Below are 14,526 nucleotides of genomic sequence, written 5' to 3' on the forward strand. Positions count from 1 at the left end.
ATTTTAGAAATGCCAGATGGGATTAAAAAAAAAAAAAAAAAGGAGAAAATGCTTGTTCCCTTTTTCTACCCTGCCCCCCTTTGTTTAAATTCTGTTTTAAGCTACTACTCTCAGCTTTTTTTTAAAAGAAGGGAGCAAGAGAAAAGACTTTTGAGAAGGAAGACAAAGTGTTTTGCCTGTAGCATTTAGAAAAGATTACCTATAAGAGAAAAACAGTTTTTTGAGGGCCAGATTCCCTCTCATCTTTTTTCTTCCATCTTTTGTTTTTGTACCTAATCAGGAGATAGTAAAAGAATCTGCAACCTTTAAGACTTGAAGTAAACTTTCTTGTCACTGGCAAAAACAGTACCACTATAAATGGATGCTTTATGTTTGCTATTCAGGGTAGCTGCTGGATAGAGGAAGCAATGTAATTATCATTGAGCAGTAGGTATATTTCTGTGATCCTTTAGCTGTATGTAAGAAATTTTGGAGCTTCTTTATTCACTTACATGATAAAGACTAATTTAATTAGATATAACATTATTTTGGACTTACCTATTTTCTAGATGTGTTTTTTGGGACTACATTACCAAGACTTTTATGTTAGATATACCAAGCCTTTTATGTTAGTCTAATTTAGTATTTTCATGTAACTATAGATGGTTTCTGTGTTGTCTAGTTGAGATAATGCTATTGCAATCTGAATTACAAGAGTATGTGTTTCAGTAGTTTTACCGGGTAAGATTTTTTTTTTTTTTTTTCCGGGTAAGATATTTATGAACTACCAAAAGTAACGCCACAAGTATTCCCAAAGTGATAGGTATAACTGGATATTTTGTCTTTTTATTGACTCCACATTGAGACTCGCTTTTAAAATTTTAGAGAGGATAGGACAGATGATATATTAGAGTTGAGTGCTTTTTTAGTACATCTAATTATATTCAAATCATTTGTGTGTATAGTTAAATATACCACAACTCATTCCGGGAAACTTAAGGTTTTTCCCACAAGTGTAGATATTTAAAATTTTATCTTTTTATTATTTATTTATTTATTTTTAAGTTTTATTTATTTAAGTAGTTTCTACATCCCACATGGAGCTTAAACTCACGACCCTAAGATCAAGAGTTGCACATTCCACTGACTGAGTCAGCCAGGAGCCCCTAAAATTTGATCTTTTGGGTCAGAACTTAAGTATAAAATGCCTAAAACTACACTTGGAAATTAAAGTGATCATCACAAGGAAAAAAATTTTAACTGTGATGTGATGGATGTTAATTAAACTTACTATGGTGATCATTTCACCGTATATACATCCATGAAATCATTATGTTGAACCCCTTAAACTCATACAATGTTATGTGTTAGTTATAGCCTAATGAAACTGGTAAAAAATAAATAAAATAAAAATAAAAGAATTCAGGGGAATTCTGATGAAAGTGTATCATGTGAGATTCTTAGTGAATATCATTTTTCCAGTTTGAAAGGTCATAGAAGATAGATCCTATGGTAAGGGACAGGACAAATGAGTTTTAATTACACAGAATTAGTATTCTAAAAATTACGTTTATATAGTATTTTATTATTTTCAAATTATTTTGCCTTATTTCATCATTTCAATAGCATTGTAAGATAGAGCAGGTTTTGTCTTTGTTTATTGAGGAAGAAATGAAACATCAGAAAGGCAGAAAGTGACATGTCTAATGTCACACATTGTGCCTGGTGAAAGTGATACTTCAATCTCATTTTCCTGATCTGTAGTACAGTATTCTTTCCATTATGTCATGTTGCCTAACTGAAACGTGAATTTACATGTATTTTAAGATGTAGGAAAATTAAACTGAATAAATTGTCTTGTGAATTATAATTTTTAGAAGTTATAAGCCCCTTGAAGCCAAGGGACATATCTCTATTTTTTGTTTTTTTCCCAAACTTGGTTCTTCCCAAGCACTTAGGAATGTGCTGTCTTGTGTATGTGATACTACTGTTACTGACATCCAGGATGACATTGCTACTGATTCTCTCTTAGTGGTGGTGACAGGTAGATGATGAGCAATCTGTCACCTTTTGCATGGTCTTATTCAAATCTTTTTTTTTAATTTTTATTTATTTATGATAGTCACACACACAGAGAGAGAGAGAGAGAGAGAGGCAGAGACACAGGCAGAGGGAGAAGCAGGCTCCATGCACCGTGAGCCCGACATGGGATTCGATCCCGGGTCTCCAGGATGGCGCCCTGGGCCAAAGGCAGGCGCTAAACCACTGCGCCACCCAGGGATCCCGGTCTTATTCAAATCTATCTCCAGTTCTTTCTAGCCTAAAGCTGTAGTGGTGCTCTAGGTACTTTATGGTTTTTTTAAAATTTGAGATAAAATTTACATACCGTAAAACTTAGCATGTTAAGTGTACAATTCAATGGTTTTTTAGTATATTTAGAAGGTGTACAGCAGACACCACTATCTAATTCCAGACATTTTCATCATTCCAGAAAGAAACTTTAGACCCATTAATAGTCCCTGCAATCCCTCCCTCTCTGACTCTTCACTTAAACCATTAAGTTACTTTCTGTCTCCATGAATTTGTCTATGCTAGACATTTCATATGAGTGGAATCATACAATAATTGACTTCTTGTTTCTTGCTCTTGCATTAAGCATAGTATTTGCATGGTTCATCTATGCTATGGCATGTGTCAGTACTTATTCCTTTTAATGGCAGAATAATGTTCCATTATTTGTATATATACCATATTTTATTTATTCATTTATTAGTTGATAGACTTTTTTTTCTATTTTTTGTCCATTGAACATAACATAGCTATTAACCTGTATGCAGATTTTTTTAAGTTTTTTTTTTAAATTTATTTATTTATGATAGTCACAGAGAGAGAGAGAGAGAGAGAGAGAGGCAGAGACACAGGCAGAGGGAGAAGCAGGCTCCATGCACCAGGAGCCCGATGTGGGATTCGATCCCGGGTCTCCAGGATCACACCCTGGGCCAAAGGCAGGCGCCAAACCGCTGCGCCACCCAGGGATCCCTGTATGCAGATTACTGTATGGACATGTTTTAAATCCTCTTGTGTAGATAGAAATGAAATTTCTGGGTCATATGTTTATTCTATTCTGTTTAATTTTTGGACCACCACAAAACTATTTCCTGAAGTAGCTGTGTCATTTACATTCCCACCAGCAGTATATGAAGGACCTTATATTTCTTGAGAGTGGACCATTCATCACTTTCCGAATGCATCTTCAAGCCCCTTTTTAATTTCATTCCCTTTTGCCTCTATTCCCAATGCCTAACCTATATGCTGTTTCTTGTGCAAAGTCTTACATTCCTGGGGCTGGAAGCAATTTCTCTCTCTTTAATGCATTAAATGGTAGTTGTACCATTTATTTCTCTTCGATGCCTTTTGTGATAGTCATGTTGCCTTTGACTTATATCTTCTACCAACATTTTTGTACTGTCAAGGTGCTTCATATAAAATAGGACTTCAGTAAATATTGGGAAATGAGTAAGAGAGAATAGAGAATTCTAACTTGGATTTTTAAAATATTACATGACACAAATCTGTATTTGACTCAGTAGTACATGTAATGCCACATTAGACCAATGTTTTTTATGAAATAAAAATGATAACTTCTAAATACCATCTGTAATAAAAAATTCCAGAATCTGGCATGATGGTTTTATCTATCCTCATAACTGGCAAGTATATGTATCTGCAAATACCTAATAATTTCTTGGGCCTGAGATTTTTTTTTTTTTAAAGATTTTATTTATTTATTCATGAGAGACACAGAGAGAGAGAGAGAGAGAGAGAGAGAGAGGCGCAGAGACACAGGCAGAGGGAGAAGCAGGCTCCATGCAAGGAGCCCGATGTGGGACTCGATCCTGGGTCTCCAGGATCACACCCCAGGCTGCAGGCGTCGCTAAACCGCTGCGCCACTGGGGCTGCCCGGGCCTGTGATTTTTATTGTACAAGCGGTTATCTTTTCATATCATTTAACAACTGATAGGCCACATTTATCTACTGGCATCTTTGTCTGTAATTACATATTAAAGAAGCTGTGTTGCAGCAGCATAGTAATGTGGCTCAATGTTATTAGATGTAAAGTTAAAAGATTTATTTTGTAAAATTTTAGTACTTCATGAGGTAATAAAATGTATCCAGATCATTTTAACTTTACAGTCTTTGTTGGGACGTTTATTTGGTGGCCATTATGAAACTGATGACAAAATAGCCAAATATGCCAAATAATGTAGTCCAAATACTGTGGTCCTGAAGTAGCATTGTCTAGTAGTTAAGAGCATAAACTGTGTAGTTCTATGGTGGGGTTTGAAACCTGTCTTTGTCATTTATTAGCTATGTGACCTTGGAGAAGTACTTAACCTTCTGTTCCTGTTTTTCTGTCTACAAATATGTTAACCTCCCTGGTTGTATGTATTTACAATTTTTTTTTTTTTTTTTTTGCAGTTCTTGGCTTTACTTTTCTTTTTTTTTTTTAATTTATTTTTTATTGGTGTTCAATTTACCAACATACAGAATAACCCCCAGTGCCTGTCACCCATTCACTCCCACCCCCCGCCCTCCTCCCCTTCTACCACCCCTAGTTCGTTTCCCAGAGTTAGCAGTCTTTACGTTCTGTCTCCCCTTCTGATATTTCCTATACATTTCTTCTCCCTTCCTTTATATTCCCTTTCACTATTATTTATATTTGTATTTACATACAAATATATGTATGTATGTATGTATTTATATTTGTATTTACATATTGTAGATATATCTAGGTACATAAATATATACTCATGTTTATATACATGATAGTCTTGTTCATGTTTATATGCATGTATGTATATATACTTTTAGCAAAATAAAGATCATACTGTTTTGAATCTTACGATTTTCACTTTATGAATACTTTCTCATGTCACTAAATTTGCTTTAGAAACATTGTTTTTAATGACTGTACGGTAGTCCGTCGTATAACTGACAGAATGTATTTATCAAATTACCAATTTTAGTTTTCTTCCTCTCATTTTTGGAATTTGAATTCATGTGCAGTGACCATCCTTGCATATTTTTGTCTTGCTTTCAGATACCTTTTTAAGGATAGAATCCTTAAAATACGGAACGCCTGGGTGGCTCAGCAGTTGGGCGTCTGCCTTCAGCTCACCGCGTAATCCCGGGGTCCTGGGATCGAGTGCTACATCAGGCTCCCATCAGGGGAGCCTGCTTCTCCCTCTGGCTGTGTCTCTGCCTCTCTGTCTCTCTGTGTCTTTCATGAATAAATAAATAAAATCTTAAAAAAAAGAATCCTTAAAATGGAATTACTAAGTTAAAGGGCATGAGTCTTTTAAAGCATTTTGATACATATTTCCAAATTGCTTTTCAGAAGGATTGTACATATTTTATTTGTTAAGAAAATTCATTTAAGAATTAAGTTGATTTGAAATTAGAGGAGTATGTGTTTATTTTCATAAGTTGCTTTTGCTTATGCTATTCATTCATTTCAGTAAATACAGATTCAGTACCTACTATATATGAGGTATTCTTTTTTTTTTTTTTTTAATTTTTATTCATTCATGATAGTCACACAGAGAGAGAGAGAGAGGCAGAGACACAGGCAGAGGGAGAAGCAGGCTTCATGCACCGGGAGCCCGACGTGGGATTCGATCCCGGGTCTCCAGGATCGTGCCCTGGGCCAAAGGCAGGCGCCAAACCGCTGCGCCACCCAGGGATCCCTATATGAGGTATTCTTAAGCCCAGAGAACAGAGCATTGAACAAACAGGTATGGGTCCTAACTTCATGAAGCTTTCTTGTATATAGGGCTCCAGATATTTGCCAGTGTATGATGTCTTATTTTCGTTGAAGAATCAGAATTTAATAAATTGATTAGAAGAGAGAAAAAACTGTGCTTTAATGACCTACCCATGCTGTCTAGTCTTTTTACATCTAGGCCTGTTTACATCTTCCCAAGGACTATGTTAATGTACTTGTTACATTTAAAAAAACAAAAACAGGGATGGCTCAGTGTGAGCACCTGCCTTTGGCTCAGGGCATGATCTGGAAGTCCTGGGATCGAGTCCCACATCAGGCTCCCTGCATGGAGCCTGCTTCTCCCTCTATGTCTCTGCTTCTCTCTGTGTCTCTCATGAATAAATAAATACAATCTTTAAAAATAATAAAAAATAAAATAAATTAAAAAGAAAAGAAAAGCTGTTTTACAAGCTCTGTGCTAGGCACAGAAGATATAATGCTCTTCAGGAAATTTGAATCTGGTGTGTCTGAGGTATATTGTAGTCATGTCTGAAGATAAGCAGATAGGAGGCTCCCTCAAAGTCCCTTCCCACAGCCCCATGTTTTTATAATAATTTATAAATTCCAAACCAGAAATCATACTACCTTAAAGTGCAGTTATTCTAACAATATTGACATCAGTTTCATGAATATTGCATTTTTAATTCAAAAAACAGGTCGAATCATTTATTTTGGACCAAGAAGATCTGGATAACCCAGTACTGAAAACAACATCAGAGATATTCTTATCAAGTACTGCAGAAGGAGCAGACTTACGCACTGTGGATCCAGAGACACAGGCACGATTAGAAGCATTGCTAGAAGCAGCAGGTAATTTTGTTTTCTTGTTTTCTTATTTTCATCTCTTTTAAAAGTCTAGATATCTGTGTAAAGCTATACAAGAGTACCCCAAAATATATGACATAATATGAAATTTGAACTCTGACAATGTATTATATTTTTTCTTTTCTTTTTTTTTTTTTTAAAGTTTCAGGAGATACTGGCTTTCTTTTTATTTTTATTTAAGAATTTTATTTTATTTTAAAGACTTTATCTATTTATTCATGAGAGACACACAGAGAGAGAGAGACAGAGAGAGAGAGAGGGAGCGAGAGAGCAGAAGCAGGCTCCATTCAGGGAGCCTGATGCGGGACTCAATCCCAGGACTCCAGGATCACGCCCTGGGCCAAAGGTAGGCTCTAACCCGCTGAGCCATCCAGGGATCCCTATTTTTTATTTTCTAAAGAAAATATTCACATTTTCTATTTTAAAAATTCTTGGTTGAAAGTTGTCAATGGATGATTACTGGGTTCAACATTGTTTTTAAGTCTTAGATAATCAGCTAGTTATCAAGGAAAACTTACTTATTACCAATTACATTATAAGTGTGGGAGATAGAGTATCTGCCTTTGGCTCAGGTAGTGATCCAAGGGTCCTGGGATTGAGTCCTGCATCAAACTCCCAACAGGGAGCCTGCTTCTCCCTCTGCCTATGTCTCTGCTTCTCTCTCTGTGTTTCTCATGAATAAATAAATAAAATCTTAAAAAAAAATGTGGGAGATAAATTTTGTTCATCAAATTATGAATCTTTGATCTTAATTAACTGATTTGGGGTATTCTGCATGTGATTACTTGTTTACTTTTATCTAGGGGTAACTTAGTTATGAATTGCTATTTTTTTCTTAGAAGACAGTTAAATAAAAATTGAACACTAAATTAGACTGAAATATACCTAGCTGTATATCATCTTCTTGTTCTGTGGTAGCTTAAGAGAAAAATCTGTGATAAGCTTGTTTTCTCAATAATATATACTTATCACTATTTTATATTATGCAATCTACATATTATTTGTTGTATGGAGTTTCCATTCCACTTTAATGAAAGCCTTTTATCAGCTAAAATTGTTTTAAGAAGGAAGTTAATTTTTTCTAATCTTTGTATATTGCTTTTCTTTTTTTCGGTATATTGCTTTTGAGATACATTCATTTTATATGATACTCCTTTAAGTTACTTATTTAGCATAAATATATGTGCATATTCAATATGTGTAAGAATTTGTTTTAAAAAACTTTTAAAAGATTTATTTATTTATTTGGAAGAGAAAGAGAGAACACAAGCGGGGGGAGGAGTACAAGGAGAGGGAAAAGCAGATTCCCCTCTGAGCAAGGGAGCCCATTGTGGGGGCTTGATCCCAGGACCATGTGATCATGACCTGAGCCAGAGGCAGGCAGTTGCTTAACTGACTGAGCCACTAATGTGCCCTACATGTAAGAATTTGATCTAGAAGAATGTATAGGTTATTTTTGAAAATAGTGTCCAAGAATATATATTCAGAAAAATCACAGCAGCCTTTTAGCACATTTCATATTGATTGAAGAAAAACAGTATTACATTTGACCAAATAATGATAGGACAAATAAGAGCAAAAATAAATTGAGCACTTTTATATTATTCTTGGAAAGACCTAGATGTTATGTTAAAAATGAGCTTGCTTGATATCCTCTTGTTACTCCTTTAACTTTGTCCTGTTATGGAAAAGCATAGGTACAATTTGTAGCAGATTGACTTTAGGCAACCTAGTGTTCTTTTTGCAACTGATAGAAACTTAAAATTAGAGTCAACAAAATAAGACTATTTAAATTAAGGCAGAACTAGTAATTTTTTAAAAAAAGGTATAAAGGTCACATTAGTAATTACATTGAATGTCCCTCCCTTAGAGTCTGGGTTTCCTGTGTGTCTCCTACTTGTGATTTAGAGATATCCTGTATAAGATTCCTGAATTGGCAGTGCCATGACCATCCTCTAGTTTTGGGAGGTGTTATGTTTTTGCTTTGCTTTGGAACCTTACATTATTTTGCTTAGAGCAGAGAGAAATGTGGAGAAAAGACATCTCTCTTCTCCAAGTCTTCTCTTGCTTTCCTTTTATTTCCCAGATCAAGCTTTGTTTACTGGTGGTAGTACATTTTTACTCTCTGGCATAGGCTCACACTTCAATCATGTTGTATTACTCCTTAGTCCCTAAATAAGAGTTTTAAACTCATTTTTCTTTTTTTTCTGGCACTTCATGATTCTCATTCAGAGCTGTTTTCTGATAACGTTAAACATTTTACTTTCCTTGATTTCTCTTTTTATTCATATTAAGTCTGAAATAATCATCAAGATACCTTAGAATTGCTTGTTTGTCATACCTATATTGATAGAAAGAAAATAATCCTTGAAAATAATGATACCTGCCTTCCTGGGGGGTGTCAAAAACTATTGAATTTTTAAATTTTGTGTATTTTGACAATTTGAACTCCATACATGGTTGGATATAATGTTGTGTCTAAAGAAATTGTTAGGCCTATTTTAAGATTTTTAAATTTAATTTTTATTATTTTTAATAAGTTCAATGGCTTTTTTTTTTTTAAAGATTTTATTTATTTGAGAGACAGAGAGATCACAAGCAGAGAGGAAGGATAGAGGGAGAAGCAGACACCCTGCTTAGCAGGGAGCCCAATACTGGACTTCATTGCAAGATGCTGGAATCATGACCTGAGCCAAAGGCAGACTCTTTACTGACGAAGCCACCCAATGCCCTATTTATTTGGAGAGAGAGAAAGAGAGAGAGAGAGAGAGAGAGAAATAGAGCATGAATTAGGAAGGGGCAGAGGGAGAGAATGTCAAGCAGACCCCCTGCTGAACGCAGAGTCTGATGCAGGGCTTGATTTCACAACCCATGAGATCATGACTTGAACAAAATCACCAGTCAGACACTTAATCGATTGAGCCACCCAGGCCCCCCGTTAGATGTATTTTAAAATGATGTGCTCCTTTCTAAGACCTGTGCAAGCTGACTATTGGATGAATATTTTCTTTTTGTGCTTCAGTATTTTCATTTGCTTTTTGAACATTGTGTTGAGGAATTTTTAGACTCTGTGTGTACGTGTGTGTGTGTGTTTAAAAGTAATCTCTACACCCAATGTAGGACTGAAACTCATGACCCTGAAATCCAGAGTCACACTTTTCCAATTGAGCCAGCCAGCTAGGTGCCCCTAGACTCTGTGTTTTTAATTATGAGAACATATTAGGTATTACTAGGCTTCTTAGTTTATTATGAGCATTGTATAATATGGTATGTCTATCTCCCTTCTTTCTTCATTTTTATCTTATTTTATTTTATTTTTTTGAGTGTGAGGACAGAGGGCACATAGAGAGGGAGAGAGAATGTCAGACAGGTTCCCTTACCCAGCACAGAGACTGGAATGGGGCTCTATCCCACAACCCAGAGGTCATGACTGGAACTGAAACCAAGAGGTAGATGCTCAACCAACTAAGCTACCCAGGCACCCCTGTCTTTCTCCTTCTTTTAAAGGATAAGATAATATTATCTTGCTTAGATGTACCATAATATATTTTACCAATTCCTTATTGAGATACTTAGATTATTTCCTATTTTCTGGTATTACAAGTATGCTGTAATTTATATTCATATGTAGCTTTTCTTATTTGTGCAGGTATCTTTATAGGACAAATTATTAGAAAGTGGTATTACTGTGTCAAAGGATGTTTACATATAAATGTTTTATAACTTGTCAGATTTGCCCCCACCCTGCCAACTTTGTACCCCGGTATACATTCCTATCAACAGTTTCAGAAGCCCTTACTCCTCAATCAATTTTTTGTCAGTTTTATAATTTGTATTCCTTTAATAACAGTAAGTTGCATCATACTCTATAAATGATTATTTAAATTTATTGGGTATTGATTTTTTTCTGTTTTTATTTTGCCTTAATTTATCTTATTTTTATTTTTTTATTTTGCCTTAATTTTATACTGTGTTTAATTACATAGAAATTTTTACTGAAATTAGAAGTGTTCAATATCACATGTATTAATCTTTTATTTTGTGGCATTTGGAATTTAGTCCCATGCTTAGAAAAGTATCTCTTACATCTACATTAGAAAAATACTGCATAGTATGATAGTACTTTTCAGGTTTTTTTTTTTTTTCTTTTATATTTAAATCTTCAGTCTGCCTGGTATTTATTTTTATAAATGATGTGAATTAGAGATCTGACTTAATTTTTAAATGGTAACCAATTTCTGACGAGTGTTTTTGAAATGAGCCCTCCCATCTCCTTTGATTTGATATTTCACATCTATCACACATTGAATTTACAAATAATCTGGGGTCTTTTTTTGGTCTCTGTTGTATATTCTTGACATAATTATCTGTTTTGTGCAAGTATCATACTGTTATAATTTGCACATAATGGCATAATACATTTTATATTTTATTGGGCAAGTTTTCCCTTCTTGTTTTTCTTCTTGTTGTTCTCCAAAACTTTACTGACTTTTCCTCTTATTTTCAGCAGTGATCAGGCAAAATTTTCTTTTTTTTTTTTTTTTTAAAGATTTTATTTATTTATGAGAGATAGACAGAGACACAGGCAGAGGGAGAAGCAGGCTCCATGCAGGGAGCCTGATGTGGGACTTGATCCCGGGTCTCCAGGATCACGCTCTGGGCTGAAGGTGGCGCTAAACCACTGAGACACCTGGGCTGCCCAGGTGAAATTTTCTGTACAGTTGTCACTGATTCCTTACTGAATCAAGAGAAAACGTTTTATTGGCAACTTACACATCTAATAGTCCTACTAGACTGTGAGCTCTGTGAGGACAGAAGCTATGTCCTTTTTGTCTTTTTGTCTCCCTAGTATCTGGCACATAATAAATATGAGCATGAATTTATTTTAGTTTACACTGTTTTCCTAGAGGATGGTTCTAGGTGGCTTTTCAACCAAAGGGAGAAACTGTCAGATTGTTTATTGTATTAATGCTGAATAGCCCCTTTATTACCACTGAAAATATGATCTTATACTAGAGATCTTATAGTATGACTATATATTTTGAAAGAACTTTCCTTCATTTACCTCAATGAGCATCATGTTAAGTTACATTTGGAGTTAGGTAGGGCAAATTAATATTACGTGCATTGTAAAGATGTGGTTATGTGATGGCCTTTGCCATTAGTGGCAAATTGATATCAACCTTATATTCTGATTGTCAGCCTTATCAATGGAAACTATGCTGTTTGTGCCCTAGATAATAGTGTTTAGCAATGTAATTACAATTTTTTTTAATTTTTTTTTTTTGTAATTACAATTTGTACTTCTATGCTTTTTCTTCCCCTGCACTACCTGATTGATTGATGTACACTGAAGGAATTGGCAAATTGTCAACTGCTGATGGTAAAGCTTTTGCAGATCCTGAGGTACTCCGGAGACTGACATCCTCAGTAAGTTGTGCATTAGATGAAGCTGCTGCTGCACTGACACGGATGAGAGCAGAAAATAGCCACAATGCAGGACAAGTAGACACGTATGTGTATAATGACTTCTTCTGGGTGTAAAATATATTCTTGAATGGAATTTGGGGAAGTAGCAACTTTTGGTTAATTATATCTTTTGGAGGGGATTATAAACTTTAGCTAAAGGGATATTAGAATGGATATTATATTTTAAGTAGATATATAAATATATGTATGTTACATGGATATAAAAATAGATACCATACTTTTAGTCTTGCATTTCACTCATATTCATTGAGCATTCTTGTGGCATGTACTATACTAGATTCTGTAAGAAATCCAAAGTAAGATCTTATTTCTCTTTCTAAGGAAGTTACTTGGGCTAAAGATTATAGTAGTAAACTGTAAGCTGACTGCTTGAGTAAATAATAAGTGAAATGTGTTGTTAATGCAGTAATCCAGGTGCATGCTACTGAGATACGGCCCATGACTAGCAGCATCAGCATAACCTTAGATCTTGTTCAAAATGCAGACTCTCAGACCTCACCTTAGAACTACTGAATCAGATTCTGCATTTTAACAAGAAATGGGTGATTTGTACACACATTAAAGTTTGAGATTGATTGATTTTGTTAATCATCGTGCAGTAAAATTTTTACATAGATTACACCTTCTGTTATCAAATAAAATTTTTAAGCCATGGAATTATACCCCAAATATCCTTGGGAATTATTGCACTGGTAGAGCTTAAAAACTTGTGCATCAAATACTTTTTAAAACTTTATTTAAAATTTAATATAAAAAAAAATTTAATATAAAAAATAAAATTTAATATGACAGTATGTTAGAACATTTTGAAAAATAAAAATGACAGCTGTTTTCATATTCAGTGTATTGCCTTTCTGGCTTGGTTGGCTTACATGAATAATTAGCATTGCAAACACACAAAATGTTCATATAATTTTTTTCTTTATTGTATCAACACTTTTCTGTGTATATTTAATATAATTTATTATCATAGGATTCTGAGTGTTTCTTTGTTGGTTAATTGTTGGTGGTTTTGTTTTCAGTCGTAGTCTGGCGGAAGCTTGTTCAGATGGGGATGTGAATGCTGTTCGTAAATTGTTAGATGAAGGCAGAAGTGTAAATGAGCATACAGAAGAAGGAGAAAGTCTACTCTGTTTGGCTTGTTCAGCAGGGTATTATGAATTAGCACAAGTAAGCACAACTTATCTTGATTGATTGAAATTGTGGAAGGATTTTGATAATCAAAGAAATTATCATTAGAGGCCAAGTTCTTTTTGGCAATAGGTAAAAAAGAAACTCGTACATAAATAATTTTGTTGCCTACACATGTAACTAGGCATGGTGCATTTTTCTACCATTTTCTTAAAACTATTCCTAATGGATAAGAAACACATAGAAGTAATAGTAATATTTTCAACTTGTGTTTAGAAATAATACACAGCTATAGTTGAAAGTAGTGATTTATTGTCATTTCATCCAGATTACCTCAATTCTTCTCATTTTTTTCTGTCTGTTCTAGCAATATTGGAAAATAATCATGTTTTCACAAGTTAGTTTCTGTCTTAGGAGTGTAGTTTTGCTGTTCTCTTGCTAAATAATCCCAAGTGTAACACAAAATCTTTGACAAGAGCAGTTAACATTTTATAATAGGATGGATAATATGATTATCTACTTTACTTAAAGATTAATATGTAATGATATCATAAAATATAGCACCGTTAGGTTGCTGTTATGAGTGGTGAGCACTGACATATTTTCCCCAAAAGCGATTATTTTTTATTTTTTTCACCCCTATTCTCGAAGAATATCCTTCCAGATTCAGTATATTCTCTAGAAATACTATTAATAGTAAGAATTGACAGTTTCTGTGTAATGTGTTTTAAAGGTATTACTTGCTATGCATGCTAATGTTGAGGATCGAGGGAATAAAGGAGACATAACTCCCCTAATGGCAGCATCCAGTGGAGGTTATTTAGATATTGTGAAATTATTACTTCTTCATGATGCAGATGTCAACTCTCAGTCAGCAACAGGTAAGTAGAAAATTATGTTGTAATTTGAGGAAAATAAATTAATATAATTAATAATAACCTAAGAGATAAAAATTTGATTTTTACAACTGGAAAATGAATTGTAAATCTACAGAAAAATCATAGGCGTTGTTTAGAATCTCTGAGTAAAATATAAATTAATTTGATATCTTCAAAAGACTAAGATTCTATTTGGCTAAGATTGACAGTTTTTCTGCTGGAAAAAGTTTCTTATTTGCCATAATGATGAGGCAAAATTATGAATTGTATGTCTTATAATTCTTTATCTCATTTAAATCCAGCTGCCTTGATTTTAGATTATAGATTAACCTGAGAGTATTTACCTTGTGGGGTTTTTCATGTCAGGCATACTGAATGCATTTACTACTACTAAGATAT

At 34.3% G+C, this 14,526-nt stretch overlaps 1 protein-coding gene across 8 annotated transcripts in view; it reads left to right on the top strand.

Moving 5' to 3' along the window:
- The window catches only part of ANKHD1 (ankyrin repeat and KH domain containing 1), a 118,807-nt gene that overhangs the window by 19,324 nt on the left and 84,957 nt on the right, over positions 1–14,526 (top strand). For all 8 annotated transcript variants that reach the window (XM_072826125.1, XM_072826123.1, XM_072826127.1 and 5 more), the window contains exons 2-5: positions 6,460–6,613; positions 11,985–12,141; positions 13,141–13,288; positions 13,983–14,130. In XM_072826125.1, coding sequence (XP_072682226.1) covers positions 6,460–6,613; positions 11,985–12,141; positions 13,141–13,288; positions 13,983–14,130 — 607 coding nt within the window. The remainder of the gene's footprint in view (positions 1–6,459; positions 6,614–11,984; positions 12,142–13,140; positions 13,289–13,982; positions 14,131–14,526) is intronic.

The sequence above is a fragment of the Canis lupus genome, chromosome 5 (assembly GCF_048164855.1).
Source record: "Canis lupus baileyi chromosome 5, mCanLup2.hap1, whole genome shotgun sequence".
NCBI lineage: Eukaryota > Metazoa > Chordata > Mammalia > Carnivora > Canidae > Canis > Canis lupus.